The following is a 20,677-nucleotide window of genomic DNA, read 5'->3' as shown; positions in this document are numbered from 1 at the left end:
GTTATTTAGATTTGTTAACTATCTCGGGGATTAAAACACTTTGAGTAATATATAAGAGTTAATATCTGCTACTGTTATCAGTCAATGCATCATATTTACCGTAGATCATAGATAATACGTAAAATACGACATAAGAGATTTAAATAACTGAGTGTGTGTCATGTGACACAATTGAATAGTCATTCTACAATCGAGAAATTGTAAAAACCATTTTGTTGTTTGATAAATGGTTGGATAATACTAGTTCTTCGTTGTAGAGCAGATTTTCTTTATCTACCGAGTGTCGTAATTATTAACATCATATTTTGTAATAGCACGCAATAGTGGAGTGTATCGTTTTTATTCTCTTTATTTAATCGATTAAAATGTCACGCAATTTATTAATTAATACTGGTAATATACTTTCTTTAGATGAGGCTAAAAAGAAGGCTAGTCAGAATACAAGAGACGAGGTTAGTTGATAATTAATACTTGACACAAGTTTTCAATCTACCACAAGCAAGCATACACACACACGCATATATATATTCTAAAGATTTTTCTAAAGTTTTTCTGAAATGATCGTTGCACATTTTTCAATGTTGTTGTCAATGTTGTTGTCATTTACACGTTTGCCATTAATTTATATGAAATAATAATATGAATATTTGCAGTTAGTCGATACGCTGAAGATTATTTTGAGAGAAGAAAAGAATCAAGGGGACAACATTGTATTTGTATGTACAAGATGATCTTTGCTTTTTAATATTCTTATTATTTTTTATATTTACCTTTAAAGAAGGAACATTAAAATGTATCTATTGAAATTGTATACATAGATGAACGGTATAGGAGATACTGGTATTGAAAATACAGAGAGAGCCGAATTGAAAGTAACCGTCAAGGTTTTTGTTTCATCTCCTGAAGCTGAATCATTGAAAGATGCATTAGACAAGGGTATGTAAATATTGTATATTTATTATATATACATATATGTGAAGTGTTTCAATATGCAAGTATTATTAAATGAAAACTTGTAGTCTTTGAACATTTGAACACGGATACGATTGAATCCTTGGTGATTGCTTATACCACTAAACACGATTCTGAAGATATATTAATGTCTTTAAAATCTTTATGGAGAGCTGTCGAAGAATATGTGAAAGTTGGAAAATTATCTAGCGTAGGACTAAGCGACTTAAGTACTAATACGTTTATTGAACTCTTTCAATGGGCGAATGTAAGTTTCATCTCATACTATCATTAATTTGTATGCATTATCATAATCTTATATTCAAATATAATTCTATATAGGTTAAACCTGCTATCGTACAAATTAATTTAGCTACATGTTGCGTCGTTCCACCAGCCTTACAAGAATTTTCTAAAGCGAACGATGTACAACTATTAACGCACAGTGATCCATCAGGTAAATATTATTAATTATATTATGTAATTAATACATTTTCATTATGTCCATTTTTCTTTCATCTATAATATAATCTTATTATCTGAATTTGTAGAAATTTTACCGGAGGATAAGTTGAAGGAGATATTTGGTTCGCCAGTGTCATTACACTGGGTCGTTAAATATCAAATACATCTTAAATGTCGAGGTATATTAACTTCTAAAGGATATCTAATTTACATTAAAAAATTATTTACGCGTAACTAATAATTAATCATTTATAAACAATTATTTAGAAAATTCTTTAGAAAATTATTTAGCTTATGTTACATTATTTCATATATATATATAGAGATATTTTAATATTCCCGCATTCAATTATGTTTAATTGAATGATACTTTACGAGTGTAACTTACTAACGTTTAAAAAATAGACGTAGAACAACTAATCATTTTTGAAATATTGTATATATATATATGATGCATTTTTAGCATTTATGCTTCTTCCACCAATTGCACCACAAGTTCTACTTATAGAATGTAAATTTTGTATTTACATTAAATTGTCTTTTTATATTAAAGTGACAATTAAGCAAATTTCGTAAACACATAAAACATAAATTAACAGTATACGTGGATATTAAAATAAAAATTAGAAAAAACTTGCAAATGAATTAACAAATGTTTCGAAAATCTTTAAAACAAATATATTATTTACATCTATTCAATAAGTATATACCTTTAGAAAAAGGAATCCTACAAATACAAGAAGAATCTCAAAGAAAATCCCATCATTATTGTAGATAGACGTCGTTCACAATATATGCAACACAAGTTTTCGTTTTGTCAGCAGCCACGTTGCTGTAGCAGCAGCTACCTTAGCATCTCTCCCTTTCCCTACGTTGCTGTGTATCTTTCTGCTGCTGTTGGTCCTCCCTTTCCTACATTGCTATACCTTTTCTGCCGTTAGGCTCTCCCTTTTGCGTTAAGCCGCACCGCGTGGCAGTGGACATAAGAGGGATGGGGAAGGTCGAAGAGAGGGAATGGGATCGTAAGGGAGTGGATATAACGTAAATGTTCTTCTTGTCCTTTTCTTCCCTTCCATATACGCACTTACTGTCCCTTTCCAGTGTTCGTCATTCTACTATTTCTCTGTCTTTCTTACTCTTTCTCACTCTTTCTCAATCTCCTCCACCTCCTCCTCCTCTTTCCTCCTCCTCCTCTTTCCTCCTCCTCTTTCTTCTTCTTTTTCTTCTTCTTCTTCTTCTTCTTCTCTTATTCGTTCGTTCGTTCGTTCGTTCGTTCGTTCTGTGTAAAGAGTAGCCGCTGTGTTAGCTCCTTCCTCCTTTAGTCGAGAGAGAGAGTATGCGAACCTTAGCAATACTATGTTATGCCTGTGGAGCTTGGCTCTGACATACTTTGTATGTTAATGCCACATAATGTCGGTTTTGTTCCTCTTTTCAGCATTTATTTGTTTCGGCTTCCCTTCTGACTTTAGCTTTTTTCCTTTTTTTATTTTGTACTTTCCGTTTGATCATGCTTATATTCTATATCTTAGTAATACAAATTTCTTTTCTTTTTGAAGTGAAAATTTCTTTAAAAAGGGTGTCATTTGAAAAACCTTTCATCGACAAACACATCCTACGATTTTTGTCTTTATCTATGGCTATCGCATTCGGCATTCTATTTTCATTGTTCAAATTTGAATAGTCGTAGTTTTTGTCAGCTACCCCAATCAACAAAAATGTTTTGACTATCAACTTCTTCTTCATCCACGAGAATCATCTGTTACTTTGTTACTTTTTGTGGTTTCAATGGTCAGGATGATAAAAAGATTGCTGGAAGAATTGATCGAACGATTGGAATTAATCAAGTTGTATACTTTGAGGAGATTGATTGGTAAATTGATTGGTCAATCAAATTAATGCACTCTACTTGCATTACAGTCTAATTTTATCCTCGAAGTCATCATCTTCGAATCATAAATATAAAAGAGATATCACCATCACCACATCTCGTCCTTATCAGTTGTTTTACTGTTCTATACTATATCCAGTAAGGTAGCATTGGTTTTGGTGTTAGTATTAGTAACAGTGGTTGTGTGGTAGCTGCTGCATGCCGCATGTAATATAGACCTGCTGGTACTTGCTGCGATCCGGCGTTGACAGGTGATGCAGTCGCGGAATTGCCCTTCGCCATCGACCGCATCTTACGGATGTGCTCGCGAGCAAAGTACCTTCTATCCGTTGAGATGTCTCTCCCTACCACAATAAAAGAAAATAAGACAACGGACGGAGAAAGAAAGAAGGACAAAAGACGCGTATATGTAAAAGTAAAAACGAGAGAGAAGAAATCGAAAGAGTAAACAGAGCAAGGATCGAAGTAGCTTCTGCATCAGCAGCAGCAGCAGCAGCAACAGCAACAGCAGCAGCAACAGCAACAGTGCACTGGGAGAGTGCACAAGTATAGGTACGCAAAAGCTCTCTTCTCGTAGGGTCCAGAGCGATGCAAAGACGGGGTATAAATAAGCGGCTGTCGTTTGCGGAAGCAGAAAACAGCCAAAAGAAGAAGGAGAAGAAGGGGAAGAAGAAGAAGAAGAAGAAGAAGAAGAAGAAGAAAGGAATAAATAAGTTTAGGGTGGAGCGACAGAGAGAGGAATGGTAAAGTGGGGAGAAAATATACATGTGTGTATATGTATATATATATGTAAGCAATATATAGAATCAAAAGGGAACTCTTTTACCTACCTTCCCTCTTCGATCTACTAACTTTTGCGGTATACGAGAGAGTCACGGCATTAAAAACTTTCCGCTGTCTCTTCTGGATACGGCAGGTGTACCACCTCTCTTCCTCGTTATCCTGGGAGACTTCAGCGAAGAGGAAGTCGACACCTTACAACATTTCTCTTTTCCTCTCTTTGGGATAAGTTCTTCTGTTTACTACAAAGAAAAGAAAATTAATATTGTTTATTCAGTCGTTTTTGTGATTTTTTACTCTAAAATTAAGGTGGCAATTTAAAACCGACACATAATCCATCAGAATAAAAAATAAAAAAAATAGATTATAAAAAAACTGTAAGCTAAACGATCTCCCTAACTAAATACAAGTTCTTTCGCTCTCTCTCTCTCTCTCTCTTTTTACAACTAATCTCGATATTGGTTGTTTCTTATCTTCGTCTGGATCTGGATCCTATTGATGCTAAATCGCGTATATTTGCATACACGCATCTGAAGAAAATAAAATAAAAGAGGAGAAGAGATTTTTCGGTGCGTGGATATCGGAGCTACTCGTACGTATTCACATAAGGTGTATGTTATAGGGTGTTGAAGTTGGTGGTGGTAAAGGGGCTAAGGGAGGGCTATAGGGGGGCTATAGGGGGGGCTATAGAGGGAGGGATTTCAGAGGGCGACGTTATACACTCTTGAGCCGCGCCGCGCACCTATGTGTCTCCTTCCTTTTCTTCAAAGTGGGAGAGAAAGAGAAACAAAGAGATAGGTAGAACAGAGCGGAACCGAATGAAACAGAAGCAAAGCGAGAGAGAAAGAGAGGGAGCCGCGGCCTGAGCCTTTTCTCTCAGCAGCAGCAGCGCAGCAGCAGCAGCAGCAACAGCAGCACGGGCGCAGCATGTTTATTGGCGCATCTCGCAGTCTTAAATCTTTATGTTGTCTCCGCGAAGAACGGCGGTCCTCCTCTACACCCCTTATACTCTCTCTTCTTCTCCTCCTCCTCCTCTTCCTCCTTTTCCTCTCTATGTCTCCCCTGATCGCACACGTTTTCTTTCGAGGAAGAGACAACACGGATGGTAAGCTGGAGTAGTTGGTGCGGTTCTATGGAATGGAAAAGGACCAACAGAAAGAAACAGAGAGAAACAGAGAGAAACAGAGAGAATCGGTAGAAGCTACGTGCAAAAGGGGAGAAGAAGAAGAGGAAGAAGAGGGAGGATTATGGGAGCGAACGAGATAGATGGATAATGGTAGATATCTGAGAGAGGGAGAGAGAGAGAGAGGAGAACTGGGAGACAGGGAGATATATCTCTCGGAGAGACCGTGGTCTCGCGAAATCGAGTCAAGAACTCGGACGACCAAGGCGCGTCCACCGCATTACGCACGCAGAAGCCGCGATTTTAACGTGCCTTTTATCTAGACATCCTCTCCTCCTCATTCCCCATCGAGCGCTCCTCTTTTACCCTCTCTTCGTTTCTCGCAACCGCCGATCGACCGAGGAAGTAATGTATATGTGCGAGCGAGAGCTGCTTCAACTTCTTTCTTTTCTTTTCTTTTCTTTTCTTTATTTTTTTCATCAGTATAGAGGCAACTGATCGTATCGAAGATAATCTTATTTTACAATTAGTTTCATTTATTTTGTTCAGTTGTTTATTCAGAAAAATCTTATTTTTGGGTTTCTCTTTTGTCAAATGTTATTATCCTTGCTTGGGTTTCTATAATTATCGATATATACAAGATACGCGTGTTCCACTTGAAACGATGCATTCGAGTATTTCCAAATTTATCGCTTTTCTAAAGAAATATTAGAAATAAAAGTTGCTATGCCACTAAGGGGGAAATACGAAATGTAATATAGATCTTTTATATAAGAGATAAATGAGAAATGGCGAGTACACGAGCGCGCTGTTTAATTAACTAAATGTAGCATGGTCCGATAAACGGCACGTATCGGCAATAAACTTAACGTTGGGAGAGCTACGTTACTGATAACGTTCTTCTCTATCGTTCCTGTTTCCTTTAGCTTGGCTCTTATGCCAGTAGCAGAACGTTAGAACGTGGCTTTACGCCCACATTCTCGCCTCTACCGAGAAAGGACATACATATATCTCGTAATGTGATCACATACGAGGGCATACAACCGTGACCACGCGCCTTCTTTCTGTGTGCTCGCGAGTCTAACAATAAGAGAAAGAGGATGACGTTGAAGAAGGATGCAACATGTTTCTAATATTTTAAAGGACAAAAATTCTATGTTTCTATATGTTTTTTCGGACATCATTTGAATGGCATCGAGTTAGGGGGTTGATTTATTTGAAATATAATCGGCATTTTTACACTTAGTATATAATATATCTAGGAATATATTTTGTTAAATCCATATATGTATTATAAATAGTAATGTACACACCGGGGTGAGAACAATATTTTTTATCGAATTACACACACAAAAGAAAAAAGATAAAAGAGACGTGCGCCAGTAAAATGCCGAAGGGTTTATTTATCGGCACGAGGCTTAGCCATAGGTTTGGCCGCGTGCCGTAGGTTCCTTTAAGCTAAGAAAGGAAGGCGAAACTACTTTTCTGTGTAGGACCTTCTCTATCAAGAAGGACCGGCCATCCTCGATCGATCGACCGACCGACCGACCGACCAACCGACCGACCGACCGACCAACCGACCGACCAACCGACCAACCGACCGACCGACGCTACGTTACATTCCAACAGATCGCCAGATCCTTCTTCCAGAGATCCCTAGCGATCTTCTTTTAAAAGCCGAACAGAGAGAGAGAGAGAGAGAGAGAGAGAGAGAGAGAGAGAGAGAACGAAACGAGGCTTAAGGGCTCTTATTCACGCGCCGCGGGAGCTCGCATAAAACTGCTCCCTGAGTTTGGTTAGAGGTCAGAGATCATCTTACTTTCTTGACCGATAAGGATCTTCCAAACGCGCGAATCTCTCACGTCGATGACGATATTTCACTTAGGTTTGCGTCAAACTCCAATAGCCGCACGCGATATATATTTTTTGTCTTTCATTTATTATATTTTTTTCTAATCTTATTCATTTGACAAAGAATCAATTCTTTCTTCTGTAAAGATTCGAAGAGCGTGATATACCATCTAATGTAAGTAAGTTCCACTCGAAAACGGAAACGCGGGAGCGGGAGCGGGACGGACGTTTTCGAGGTAGGTACACGTTCATTTCGAAAGACGATAATTAGCAGCCTTTTACGGTACACGGCCAAACCCAGTACACACTCTTTACTCTTTATTTTTTTATTCGTTCTTTCTCTCCTTGCTAAGGAAATTTCGCAATACTTTTAGGCCAAATATCCCCACCACCTTTACTTCTCCTGTCCTCTTTCCATACACATCCCATCACCCTCTACTACCTTCTATTAAAAGCGTTGCGAAAAAGTGAAATGTATTGTACCATTGCGTTTCCATTGTTGTTTTACGGGAAGGCATAAAACGGGGCAAGGTTGAATTTGTGATATCCTTCGAAAGATCCTTATACAAATTAATTGTGAATCTTTGAATTGTGCAATCTAAGTATAGGTATATGTCGAGGGTAGATTAAAAGCCCATCTACCTTGGACGATTATTCACCACTTGCCATAGTCTAGGAATTTTATATATTGTCGTTGTCATTAATGCGTTAATAACTTGCGGGGTGAGAGACTAGATATCAAACATCTCATTACGAAAGAATAAAGTACAAGTCACGTATTTCATTCTTTTCAGCTCGGTAAGTTGACCTCCTTACGCTAACGGCATCGCGAAAAGTACATAGACCATAGATACCATAGTGCCATGGTGCCATATACTATATATACACTATAGCATAAACAAAATCGGAAAGGAAGGAAGGAAGGAAGGAAGGAAGGAAGGAAGGAAGGAAGGAAGGAAGGAAGATTTGAAAGGATAGAAAAGAAGAATCGAGGAACGGAGCAAAGTAAGCGAAGTAACCCAGGCAACCCAAGGAAAGCAGCAAGCAGCAAGCAACCAGTCATGAGGCCCCTTTTACCTTTACGTATAGTCCTCCGCGTGGCTTTCTTCGCATCGCCGCTCTAGATCTTCGGATAAGAGGGAACACCATTTTAGCGGTTCCTTACACACCAGACATCCGTTCCATTCCCTACACCGAAGCAGCACAAACTCCTTCTTTGCTAACTCCTTCTTTCTTTGGGTAACTTCAGAGCGATCTAGGTAGAGAGATAGATATATAGGTATATGTACAACACAAGATGATAGGGGAAGAAAAAAAGAGATTGCTTGGCAGAAACTAGATGTCGTCTATGCGGATTTCCAATCATAACACTTAATAATGTATGTGAAAAATATCAACTACATAATATAATACTGTATAACCATTTTTTCTTAATAATCATGTATTATTACAGAAAGCAAGAAAATTATGAAAAGTTGTTTTTTAAATATTATATTGGAATAAATTACGATAATGAGACGCGATGAAAAAAAGTAACATAAGTTTATATTTTACATTCATTAGAGGACGTGTCTAATGGGAGAAGATGAAATTGAAAATGCATGAGAGGCGAGTGGAAGATGATCATGATCTTACGTTGCTTGTAATTCGAAAGATTATAATCCCACGTATCGGTACCTAATTTGTTGCGTGAGAACGAAGGAAGCAGAAAATAGGGTACCGTTTTGCGTGATAACGAGCGACGAGGGTCTTACCACTTCTCTCTCTCTCTCTCTCTCTCTCTCTCTCTCTCTTTCTTTCTTTTTCTAATCTCGCTGAGATCTTGAAAAAGACATTGTATGTACGTATGTATTCATCTACGCATGTAGATGTAAATCTTTATGCACTTATCTCTAGGGTCACGTTTAATTATTCTAATCATTAATTGATGGAATGATTCTTTTGTTTTTAATGCGTTTTATATTTCGACGTACCGACCTGCTACCTAAATGCAATAATTAATTCGATAACACGTTTTTATGAATATGACTCTTTAGATTAAAGCTATATATTGAACTACGATATATATCTGTAACGAGATATGTATATATATATAAGTTTGTCTTGATCTTTTAGAAAACGACACATCCTACTACTTGCGACCGCGACCGAGAACGGAAAGGAACGGAAGGGAACGAAACGGAGCAGGAGGCCGGAGCACACGGAGAGTCTTAGGCCATGCCATGCCATGCCATGCCATGCCATGCCATGCCAGGCCAGGCCAGGCCAGGCCAGGCCAGGCCGAGCCAAGCCAAGCCAAGCCAAGCCAAGCAAAGCCAAGCCAAGCTAGGCTCCAAGTCAACTCAGGTAAAAGAGCTCTAGAAGAAGGGGTTAAGAAACTCTCCAACTAAAGTGTCTACACCGGAAGCAGGGGCCTTGCTTTCTGGGCTAATAACCCTACCCACATCGACACGCGTACTAGACGCTCGCACTAGACGCACTACGACGACAGAGAGGACCTATCTATCCTTCCTTTCATTCGCCAAATTTTTAACTATATACGTAGGCATATAATCCGTAATAATATGTATTTACGTGTCTATATAAAATAAGCTACCTTGGAACTTTTACAATCTCACAGTCCCTAAAGAATTTCTCTGTATAACCACAATTGTAACTTTGTCAACGATTTAGGATCGATAAAAGAGAATCGATTATAAAATTATAAATGACAGTGTAAAAATGATTGCACAAAGTAGACCGTGCAGTTATGCTCCGTAAAAAAGATGGCTCTACTATCCCCTTTGAACTTTCGCGAGTGCGTTCGCTATCGACGACGGTCACACGTTGTAAACTACTCGAGTCACAGGTGAGAGATTTAAGAGTCTTTGCTGACTTTTCTTCAGACGTTATCTTGACTGAAAAGAACGTCCAAGCAACCAACGCGCGTATAACCCAACGTTATATACACGCTATATACACGCTATATACACGCTATATACACGCTATATACACGCTATATACACGCGTCGTTTCAAAATAGAAACTTACATTTACGAATTTGAGAATGTCCATATCATTTCTTACACTCTCTAGAATTACGTACATTATAACATTGATTCGTCAAGTAAGATACTGAAATGAAAAATACAAACGATAAAATGAACATTTGTAATGATAGATTAATTAAAAAAAAAAGGGGGGTTTTGATCGATCTTGAATGAGTAATGAGTGACGAGTTAAATAAGTGAAAAAACTTCTAGCACAGGTGTTTCCTTCTTGGTAAGCACTTTATACACATACTTTATTGTACGTATGGAACAACGTTAATGCGATGGAGATTAACTTACGCGAGATTCCCATGAACTATTTTTGAGCTTAATCGTTGCGCTGATCTGCGTGCCTTCTCCTACCTATATATACGTACATTATGTACATATATACTCGGTGAGGAGGAGGAGGTGGAGGAGGTGGTTTGCTTGTAACAGATAATTACTCGTAAGAAGGGGATAGACGTTCCTGGATCGCTAATGAGCTTCTGTAATATTATCGATGCACGCGTATAGCGGTTATAACTGCTTCTCCTTTGAGTATACGATTGTTCCGTTGCCGCAAGCAAACGCACTATTTCTTTTATTCATAAATGCTTCTTTAAAGAATCTTTTCTTATTTTTTCTCATCAAGTACTGCATATATCAAGTATCTGCATATACACGATAAAAATATTCTTTTCGGATATGTATTTCTTCTTACAATATTATTTGTCTTCAATAAGATTCAATGTCTTTTGTCTTTTTCTTTTTTCTTTTTTTTTTTTTTTTTGATTTCCAACCCGTTGATATTAGAAATGGGTGAACGCGGCTGACAATGAGTTAAAATCCTTTCGACAAAATCAAGTGGGTTTACATAGCGATAACTATTCGGTACGTCGGAAGTGGTAATGTGTCCGGGAACCGTACGGTTCTCAAAGGGTTAATTGGCCATAGTAACTCTCTTCAGGTGACCAAGCTTCATGGGAGTGGAACGGAGAAAAGTGACTTTCGCGTGTCTTCGACCAACTTCCAACTTTGCATCACCCACGTCGCTATACGCCGCTCGACATTTCGGAACGATTGCTCTTCTTTCCTCGATTGAATTCAACTAAATCAAATTAACTTGTAGCAAATTTACTATTACAAGTACCAACTGTTTTTTTTTACCAAAACTATCATTATTCTTAAGCTGATATAGTTAATATGCTTAAGCTGTTATAGCCTTTACCTACATTTATATGAGCCAGTTATTTTGAAAGGTTCATTAGATAGAACTTTTTTCCCGTATTCGATCATGCGAAACAAATGATTCTTCTATACTTCCGCTGCTCGTCATTTAACAACGAGCTATGAGCTTATAATTCTTTGCCACGCTTCGACGAATAAGCTTCGCATCTTATACGCAACGTTAAACGCATTTCGTCAAAATCATTCTGCAAATTAGAATGGAAATTAGAATGGAAATTAGAATGGAAATTAGAATGGAAATTGAAAACAGCCAATTATTATAGCCGACTTTATTATTATCTTTTCGGAATTTTGGAAAAAAAAGAAGAAAAAAACATTTAAAACGATACGTATGAAATTCTTGAAAAATAATGAAAAGAAAGGCTAAAGAAGAAAATAAAATACTTCATCATCGTCGTTGCGTGTCGTTGGTCTCTCTCTCCCACTGAAAAATATTGTAAAAGAGTCGAGTAAGAATTCGCGACCTCGGTCACGAGGAGAGCACCAGCCTCGAAGGAAGAAAAATAAGAAAAATAAGAAAAATAAGAAGAAGAAAAATAAGAAGAAGAAGAAGAAGAAAAAAGAGTATATAATATTAGTAGATAGTAATGCTAGTAGTAGTACTAGCAATAGTATTAGTATTAGTATTAGTATTAGTAGTAGTAGTAGTAGTAGTAGTAGTAGTAGTAGTAGTAGTAGTCGAGGGTGCCACATACGCGAGTAAAACGCGTATAAGTCAGGAGAGTCCAGGATATTTCGTCATTTCCTGCTTCTCACGCGATACAATCTAAATTAACTATGTTCGCTTGGCTAGGCCTCCTCCCTCGCAAAAGGCTTGCATCTCTCAAGAAAATTTCTTATTTCCTAGCGAAGGAACGAGGAGGGCAGAGACTTCTTTAGCACGGAACGCGCAGTAACGTGCCAACGTGAACTCTCAGAGGCCTTCTCTTTAAGAAGGAAACAAAGAATGAAATAATAAGAAAGACGAAGATAGAGAAGGAAGACTACGACGACCGTAAGAAGAAGACGACCTACCGTGATCGGCAAACTAAAAGAAGAGGACCATCAGATGAAGAAAGCTAGAGGAGAGTTGCTTTCACGAATCTACGCTCTCCTTTTGTCAGTTAGTCAAGCCACTCTTAATAATTCACCTGGAAAATCCACCTTTAACGTATCCGCCATATAGATCAACCATATAGGTACAAGATTTCGCCGGAAGAGAGACTAACGGCTCCTGTTAAAGACCGTATCAATTATTTTTTTCTTTCAACTTTTTTTCCAGGGGAAAATCTTTCTTCAAATAAATCTACATTAATCTGTATTAATCTATACCTATTGCCATAAGGTAACCATAAGGAAAATAGTTTTAGGACTCTGCTATCTTTATTCAATTATTACATTATTATTATTATATTATCTTTATCTCCGTATTTATATTCTACTGGAAAACTATTTTGAGTACTTTGCAAATACTATACCTGTACACACGCGTGATACGCTTTAAATATTTATTTCATATAACATTACTTTTTTTCTTGTTACTTTAGATTATGCAGCCATTGAAAGGAAATATTTCAAGAAAAGAAGCTCAATTCAATATAATCGTTATTGTATGTCAGTCGTAATGTAATGTCAGTCACGCGTTAACGTCATAATATGACAAGTTTGATTTTATTCAAGCTAATATAGCATTTTTGTAAGCGTCTGATCAATGACAGGGTCGATCACTTAAACGGCGATCATATATCGCAATATAATTTATATATATATGCGTATATCACGCTTATGTTAGTAATCTCAAAGATATATTTTGAAATAATGAAGAATTCGTGTTTGCCGGGATGTAAAGAAAACATTGTAAAGGAAATGTTGTAATGGCATCCCATGGAACACAGAAAAAAGGTGTAAACGACCACGTGTGCGATTGCACCGTAAAGGTAGAAGAGAGAGACGATGTTTTGCGTAGGAGGATCACGAAGAGGAGCTAGAATATCAAATAAAAAAGGGGTTTTTATTTTTTTTTTTAACTGCTAACTGACTAATAAGTTTCCCTTATTAATTGATCAAGGTGCTATTACTATTCATAATGAACAGACGAAAAAAAACCCGTAGAAAGAATATATTGAAAAAGAAACGTAAAAATGGCTATAGCTTTGAAATAAGATCAAATAGGACACGCGTTTATTAAAGTTGCATATATATCATTGCAATGATATAAAAGAGGGATTAGCAGATCAAAGTAATAGAAACAATGATAGAATTCTAATCCTCTCTCTCTCTCTCTCTCTCTCTTTCATTTTCATCGCGCGTGCGTACATGCGTATATACCGTATCCAAAGTAGGTCCACCGCGAGAAAACCGAGAGAGAGAGAGAGAGAGAGAGAGAGATAAAGAGAAGGGGTTGAGAGAGTAAGTACCAAGAGGAAAGAGAGAGAGAGAGAGAGAAAGAAAAAAAAGAGTATTTGCCGTCCCATCGCGGTACTCTTGACCAATCCCGATCGAGATACTCAGCGGCAGCAGTACCGCGAACTGCGTGAAGGCGGAACGCAAAGATCCAAGAACGTGTACGCGAATATCTCTCCTCTGCGCGCGTACTTATTATTCAGTTTGCAAATACCGCACGAGGGGAAGGAAAAATGATCTTTTCGAGGAGGGCTTCTTGCTCGCTCGCTCTCTCTCTCTCTCTCTCTCTCTCTCTGTGCGAAAGAGTGTGTGAAAGAGTGTGCAAAAGAGTGTGCGAAAGAGAGAAAGAGAGAGAGAGAAAGAGAGAAAAAGAGAGCGTATGGCCGGCCCCATAAGAGAAGCCGGGAGGAGGAGCCAGAAGGCAGCAGCCTTAGAGATATCGGCCCGTTAATTTGTTAGAAACGCCACTGGCACACACCGCTCGATTGCTGCTTGCTTGCTACCTGGTTGCTTGCTTGCTTGGTTGCTTGCTTGCTTGCATGTTTGCGTCGTTGTCTTCCTACCTTCTTTCGTCGCATGCGCAAAGATGATAACGTTTTAGCAAAAAATATTAGTATCATTTATATAGATAGAAAATTGTCCAAATTGCAAGGACAGCCTATAATATATTCAATTCTAATCGATATTACTTTTTTATATATCGGTTCTATCCTTGCAGAAGTAAGTAAATATGCATACTCGTACACGTAAGTTGGCAACTTCTACATTGTCTACAATTTTGAATTATGGTGATCATTGGAAGGACAAATTGGGACGGCGAATAACTAAAGAGCAACAAAGTTGAAAAGAAAAAGAAAAGATAAATATCTAATTGCGAGAGATATCCCTATGAGGACAAGTTTGTTCAAATGACACTCTCTCTTTCTCTCTCGTGTTAGGAAGTTCGTGACGCGGTTTGTTCACGCTAATCGTCGTTCTTGGAGGAGCTGTAGTTCAAAAGGTGGGTCAATACGTGCGAGCAAGACGAAATGCAACAATAAACGGAAGAAGAAGGACATTGAAAGAACCGTAGACCAAGAAAAGATCACGCTTCGCCGCGTCGCACTGCGCCGGTCATCCTTCACTTGTGTACTTAAAATTTACAAACTTTCAAAGAGTTTGATCATTCACGCTAATAATACTCACAATTATAAATATATTACTACACAAGACAATTGATAAACAGATAGCTATTTATCCCATCACAAATTTCTATTCTCTATACGCATATCAGTGTGTAGCTATATCCATTAAATCTGTATACATTTTGAGGAAGAAATTTTGATAGCTGTTTTATATTTGGTTTTTACACTTGAAATTCATCTCTTTGCAAGTCAAACTGTAAAGCAAAAGGATGAATTTGACTTGCAAAGGGCTGAATTTGACTTGCAAAAGAGTAAATTTGACTTGCAAAAAGGTGAATTTTAAGCGCAAAACGTATATAAAGATATCAAATTTTGTTAAAAAAAGAAAAACGCGTTTGAACTTGAAATACTTTGTTAAAAGGAAAACATTGGAAAATTTGGACAATTGTAACGCTAACGTAACCCAAACTGATTATTCCTATGTTAAGCCTAAGCCCTTTTATATCTGTACTAGTAGAATCTTAGACATCTATTCATTTTCTTGACTCTTAGTTTTGTATTCACTATTCCGTGTCCATGTATTACGTTCGACTAGTATAGTGCACACGTGCATATAGAAATGCGTATGCATAGATAGATAAATGAGGGAAAAAATGCATTGTTTGTTTGCCATAAGAGATCTCATTAGATTTGATTATTTTCTAATCGATATAGATATATCTCGATTGTATTTTGTTTAATTAATTAAATTATATTATTTATTAATTATTTACCTTGTCCTGACGGGTAAGGTGAAAAAATTTGGTAAGATTTGAACGTTCTGGTAGTTGATCGTCATCTCACTTTTCTTCAGCTATATTTCTCATAACGAGTCGCCACTGTGGACGTTAACGAAGCGTTAAAGCGAAGCAACCGTGTTGTATAATTTACTCTTTATTGAGATACATATAAAGTATTATACTTACATACCGTACATTATTTTCATATTTATCGTAGGTAAGGTGGTATAGGTGGTAGGATATTAACGGGGTAAATGGGGTAGGGATCTTACGTATTAGGGAAAAATTCGAAAGATTCCGCAGTTGTTCGAAGCTTTTTTTTTCACGTGCTTGCGATGACACCCACATGGATCTCGATGCAACTCGTTTAGCGTTCATACTATACTTATGCACGCATACACGCATGCACACACGTGCTGCAATATGTGTTTGCTCGCGTATATACATACTGTTTCGTACAAAGCTTAGACCACCAATCTATATGGACATTCACCTTTCTCCTTGTGTGCTAATCAATCTGCTTCCTACGCTCTCAATTATGTAACTTGGTATTACGAATCTACAGAAAATCTATTGAACATTAACAAACAACAAATCTAGAGAGAAAATCTAGAGAGAAAATCTAGAGAAAATCTAGAGAAAAACTAGAGAAAATCAACAGAAAATCATTTGTTTAATATTTTCTCTTTAAATAACATAATGATAACAGATGACACATCTCTAATCATTTCTTTTATAATCTAATTCTTCTTGTCTATATTATTGTACAGTATAATAGTTAATAGTTAATAAAAATTCTACACAGAGAAAGAGACAGAGAGAGAGAGAGAAAGGGAGGAAGGGAGGAAGGGAGGAAGGGAGGAAGGGAGGAAGGGAGGAAGAAAAAGAGATCTAAAACTATGAAGAATGAAAAGAGAAGGGCGCCCCGGACGAGAAACGATTCGACTCCGTTCGACTTTACTCGGCTACCAAGACGATTCGATTCGAGTTGACTCGAGTAGACTGTACACACAAGTTACCTTCGCTCACCTGAGAGTGACTACGGTAAAGGAGTGCGCGCGGCGGTAGTGGGAGGGTAAAGCCAACGCTGGCTCTCGACATCAGGACGAAACTTCAGTATGCATTCGAGTCGTGCACCAACGAGCCCGCGAACAGTCTACGTACTTTCTTATTAACTTTTCATTTACCTTTTTATATTTGCATATTTTTCTTTTTATTTCTTTATCGATTTAACAAGTTGCGTCTAATCAACAGAGAACCAGCAAAACTAATTGAAAACTAATTCTAAACTAATCTAACTTTCAAGTGTTAACAATAACAACAACAACAACAACAACATTCCTTGTGGATCAGAACATTTATTGAAATAAAGAAGAAACAAGAGGATAACTATAGTTATATATACTGTTTTACGTTTAAATTAGTAAAAAGATTAGTTTTTGAATGGAATGAACAATGCAACCATGAGTTGTTAACGTTGCCAACGTCGTTTGACATTTCTTCAGAGAATTGTGAAAAGCGCACCTTTCTTCTTTCTTTGTTTTCTTCTAATCGAACAGATATTTTTCTATTATTATTATTATTATTTGTTAATCTTTAACAAACATGAAAGATGATAATTAACAACATTTGTTGAGTACTTTCTAGTTTAACAAGACGAACATTAAAAAATATCTATAAAGAGAGAGAGAGAGAAAGAGAGAGAAAAACTAAAGACACTGAAAACGTTAAGTTTCAGACAACATAGTAGACAGGATAGTGTCGGTTTGTCTGTCTATCTTATTGGTGACATAAGTTTATTCAAGGATTTGTAATGAAATGAGGAATTTGAAATACGCGCGGGAGAATCCAGCGACCACTCGCGTGTTTGTTATCAGTGCCAAAATGGCCAAAGGTAAGAGAATTTATCACATTTTTTTCTTTCACACTGAAAATTTGCCACTTATGGATAAATCTTTAATAACATTTTTCATATTAAATCATACTACTAACTGCATAGTACTAACTACCAACAATGAACTGCCAGCTCGGTTAACGTCGATCCATGCTTCTTCATTATTTGACCATTTTTTTATTGCAATTTTCATTTATAATAATTTTTTTTATGTCCTATTTAGTAATCCCAGGCAAACAATTTGATTTTAATTATAACATTTCTTATTAATTTGTATTATTGATTGCGAATCTACTGTATGAGTTTTATCAATTGCCGTCGGTCAATAATTATTACTTTCTTTCTATTTGAACTAATAGTTTAAACCGAATTGACAACCTGTTTCTTTTAATCTTCATTGTGAATTTAATTAAAGTTCCTTTGAAATCTGACATAGATAGATGGATAATCTGAAAAATTCCAAGTTTATTGTAAGTGTAAAGAATTTTCGAAGAAAGAAGTTTTAACGAGAAAATATTATTTTTTATTTATGCGCTAGATTAAACTGTTGAATAAAATTCACGCAAATTCTACTACTACTTCAATTGTACTCATTTTATTGATAGATATGTTGTAATTGCAACAATGATCAATTTTATGAATAATTCATGAAAAATTGTGAAGAAAACGCAAGCTATTTATTCAAAATTGAACACATTAATTAAAGTAAAAAAGCAATAATAATTCAATAAGCAAATATAATGTCATAATAATGTATACATTTGAAAAGAAACGCGCTTTTAACGGTATCCATGTTTACGATGTCAAAACGTAATTTAGAAGATGAAAGTGATACCAAATGAATGTTTCCATTTATTTCAATAGATATTGGATCAATAATTCGTACTGCTCCAGACGATAAACTGGACTTTGTTCACATTTTCTTGTCGAGTCATGTAGCTATACTATTGCTGTAACTATTTTCAATATTTTTTTATAAGAACAGAGAAAGTATATCAATGAGTTAATGATTTATTATTAACTTATTACAAAGATTGATTAGAAATTTGAATGAATTCCCTAATTGTTGGAATGTTTCAATTCTGAAATATTTTCGATCAAAAGAAGTCGTCAAATTAGCTGATTGATCTATCAACAACTATCAATTATTAGTAATATTTTCTAGCGATTTTCTATATCTTAACGTTACCATCGCACGCACACGCACCAACTCTCATATTATCGGATTTACATTTACGTTGTCAACAGAACGACGAATCGATCGTGGTGAAATGAAATCGGTAATTAGCTAGGATTATAGTTTAGCTATGAAATTCATGAAGAAGTTAGAACTTGTGTGTCAGGGAACACTGATGAAGCGACGAATAGCGACGAATAGCGACGAATAGCGACGAATAATTTATTAAGAAAATCGGAGGAAGTAAACGATCTCTGAAATCTTCTCTCTGAAACCTATTTATTGAATTATTTCTTTGTTTTTTTCTTTGTTTTTTTTCTTTGTTTTTTTACTATACTCCATCTCTTCCGTTTCTATACAAAGAGACATACATAGAACGTAAGTTGCTTTCCACTTTACTTGGAACCACGCCATGCGCGTGTGGGCGAGTACTAGCAAGAGGATACTTGAAAGGAAGAGAGAAAGAGGGAAATGGTAGGCGGCGGGAAAGGATATTTTTCGAAAATCCATCCAGCTTCGGTGGAAGCTTTGGTGGAAGAAGGTTCGTTAACGTCGCTTCTACTACGGACTCACTCTCGATCGTACCAGAGATATTTCTCTTTCTTTTCATGATTTCCTCCTGATAACATACGACAAGAGCCAATTGCTGCAATTTTATTGGAATATTTCTTTTGCTTTCAATCATATTTAATCGTTCATCAACTTTCCAACGAGTTTAAATTCTCCAGTAATTTTTTCTATTAAAATTCTTAACAAATAATAAGGATTTAATGAAGATAGTACCTAAGTACTAATCACGTCGAAAAATACAAAGACAAATCTTCGTGGTTCTTGAAGATAATCAATAGTAGTGTAAGATCGAATGAAGAATCTTCCTTTAAAATCGTTCCTTTTGAAAATGACGAAACACGGGGAAAGCAATAATTGAAATGATTTTTTGTTTTTCACGATATAACATTAACACAACACTTATGTAGATAAACGAGGCTCTTTGTCGCTTAGCATAGCATCGACATTCCACACTTTCATTCCACACTTTCATGCTACACCACCACCGCCACCACCACCGCCACCACCACCGCCACCACCACCGCCACCGCCGTCGCCGCCGCCATCCTTATAACGACACGCGCCAACCGATGCAACGAATATCGCCTGCCTATCGATCTGGCATTATGATTATTATTGCGTTATGTCTTGTCGACGATTGAGACCTCCGTTAACGATCACTAGCTTGAATTCCTTCCAAATGTTTCCAGTTAAATAATACTAACATTTTTCCGTTATACGATTGAATAGTAAGTAAAGTAACCAAGTATATAACCAACGATTCATTTTCACAATTATCCGAACACGTACATTTTAACATGGATATTAAATGCTCATTATATGTTATACAATATATAGAATATGTTATTGCAATAAGTAACAAAGTAGATTATTAATCCGAGAAGGAATTACATTTACTTAATCTGGACGACGATTATAATATTAATTATAAGTTAGAGTTTCGTTTAGTCGACCTCGATTCGAACGTTAGATTAATCATTTGAAAGCGTGCCACGATAACTTCTCCGGTGTGTAAGTCGAGCGTGATTCCGTTTAACAAAGGGTGGGCCTAATCGTTTGTACTTTCCAAGTATTTCTACTAACAAGAAATGATGAATGAACAACAGTAAATGAAAACAAAAGAAACGATCAATATTTGTATTACATATATTATAATAAGTTAATTTTGTAGACACGATTTTCAATTCGCACCCGCACCCGCACCCGCACCCGCGCGTAGCGTTGAAAAACGTGGTCAAAAACGTCATTGAAAATTATTCAAGTCACGTTCACGCTATATATAGATCCGCCATCGACGACGTCCGGCATACTCGGGCTCCAGCAACATTCTCCCTCTCGCTACTTCATCCTCCTATTTCACTCTATCGAGATCTTCGATCTCATTTAGTTAGAAAGAAAATTGTTATCGTGGCACGAGCCGTCGTCGGTCGCTAT

General features: G+C 36.8%; 2 protein-coding genes and 1 long non-coding RNA gene across 21 annotated transcripts in view; 2 read left to right on the top strand and 1 right to left on the bottom strand.

The window, feature by feature from the left end:
• The first annotated feature begins 50 nt into the window (after positions 1–50).
• Positions 51–9,661, top strand: Gclm (Glutamate-cysteine ligase modifier subunit). Of its 6 annotated transcripts, none has more exons than XR_001476267.2 (8): positions 51–452; positions 654–716; positions 819–936; positions 1,020–1,219; positions 1,294–1,408; positions 1,503–1,595; positions 7,853–8,437; positions 8,512–8,590. XR_001476267.2 is itself a non-coding variant. In XM_015328549.1 (8 exons), exons 4-8 carry the CDS (start codon positions 819–821, stop codon positions 9,446–9,448), a joined length of 801 nt encoding a protein of 266 aa, XP_015184035.1. In that variant the 5' UTR covers positions 51–285; positions 412–452; positions 654–716; the 3' UTR covers positions 9,449–9,661. The 6 variants fall into 6 exon arrangements, 5 of the variants coding, with proteins under 5 accessions (XP_015184035.1, XP_015184033.1, XP_089032127.1 ...); XM_015328549.1 differs by lacking the exons at positions 7,853–8,437; positions 8,512–8,590 and adding an exon at positions 9,174–9,661 and having other exon boundaries at positions 51–285; positions 412–452; XM_015328547.1 differs by lacking the exons at positions 7,853–8,437; positions 8,512–8,590 and adding an exon at positions 9,174–9,661.
• LOC149031370 (uncharacterized) lies at positions 2,072–19,475 on the bottom strand. 10 transcript variants are annotated; one of them, XR_016177760.1, is made up of 5 exons: positions 15,789–16,288; positions 15,597–15,701; positions 8,136–8,879; positions 4,157–4,326; positions 2,072–3,648 (listed from the first exon to the last, which is right to left on the bottom strand). It is a non-coding gene; the product is annotated as an uncharacterized LOC149031370 (long non-coding RNA). The 10 variants fall into 10 exon arrangements; XR_016177761.1 differs by lacking the exon at positions 2,072–3,648 and having other exon boundaries at positions 3,736–4,326; positions 8,136–8,313; positions 8,694–8,879; XR_016177756.1 differs by lacking the exon at positions 2,072–3,648 and having other exon boundaries at positions 3,736–4,326.
• The window catches only part of LOC107073691 (uncharacterized), a 29,609-nt gene continuing 25,665 nt past the window's right edge, over positions 16,734–20,677 (top strand). For all 5 annotated transcript variants that reach the window (XM_089175972.1, XM_089175971.1, XM_089175970.1 and 2 more), the window contains exon 1: positions 16,734–17,496. The gene's annotated coding sequence lies outside the window, so the exon portion shown is untranslated. The remainder of the gene's footprint in view (positions 17,497–20,677) is intronic.

This window comes from Polistes dominula, unplaced genomic scaffold (genome assembly GCF_049000335.1).
Source record: "Polistes dominula isolate Pdom_NZ unplaced genomic scaffold, Pdom_raw_medaka contig_21, whole genome shotgun sequence".
NCBI classification, from domain to species: domain Eukaryota; kingdom Metazoa; phylum Arthropoda; class Insecta; order Hymenoptera; family Vespidae; genus Polistes; species Polistes dominula.
This window is presented reverse-complemented; position numbering and strand designations above follow the sequence as displayed.

What these genes read in the sequence shown, in the direction of transcription:
- Gclm (XM_015328547.1), top strand. Translation starts at nt 366, where the DNA reads ATGTCACGCAATTTATTAATTAATACTGGTAATATACTTTCTTTAGAT. An exon ending in AACTCTTTCAATGGGCGAAT is followed by an intron (nt 1,220 to 1,293) that starts GTAAGTTTCATC and finishes AATTCTATATAG; the next exon opens with GTTAAACCTGCTATCGTACA. An exon ending in AACGCACAGTGATCCATCAG is followed by an intron (nt 1,409 to 1,502) that starts GTAAATATTATT and finishes CTGAATTTGTAG; the next exon opens with AAATTTTACCGGAGGATAAG.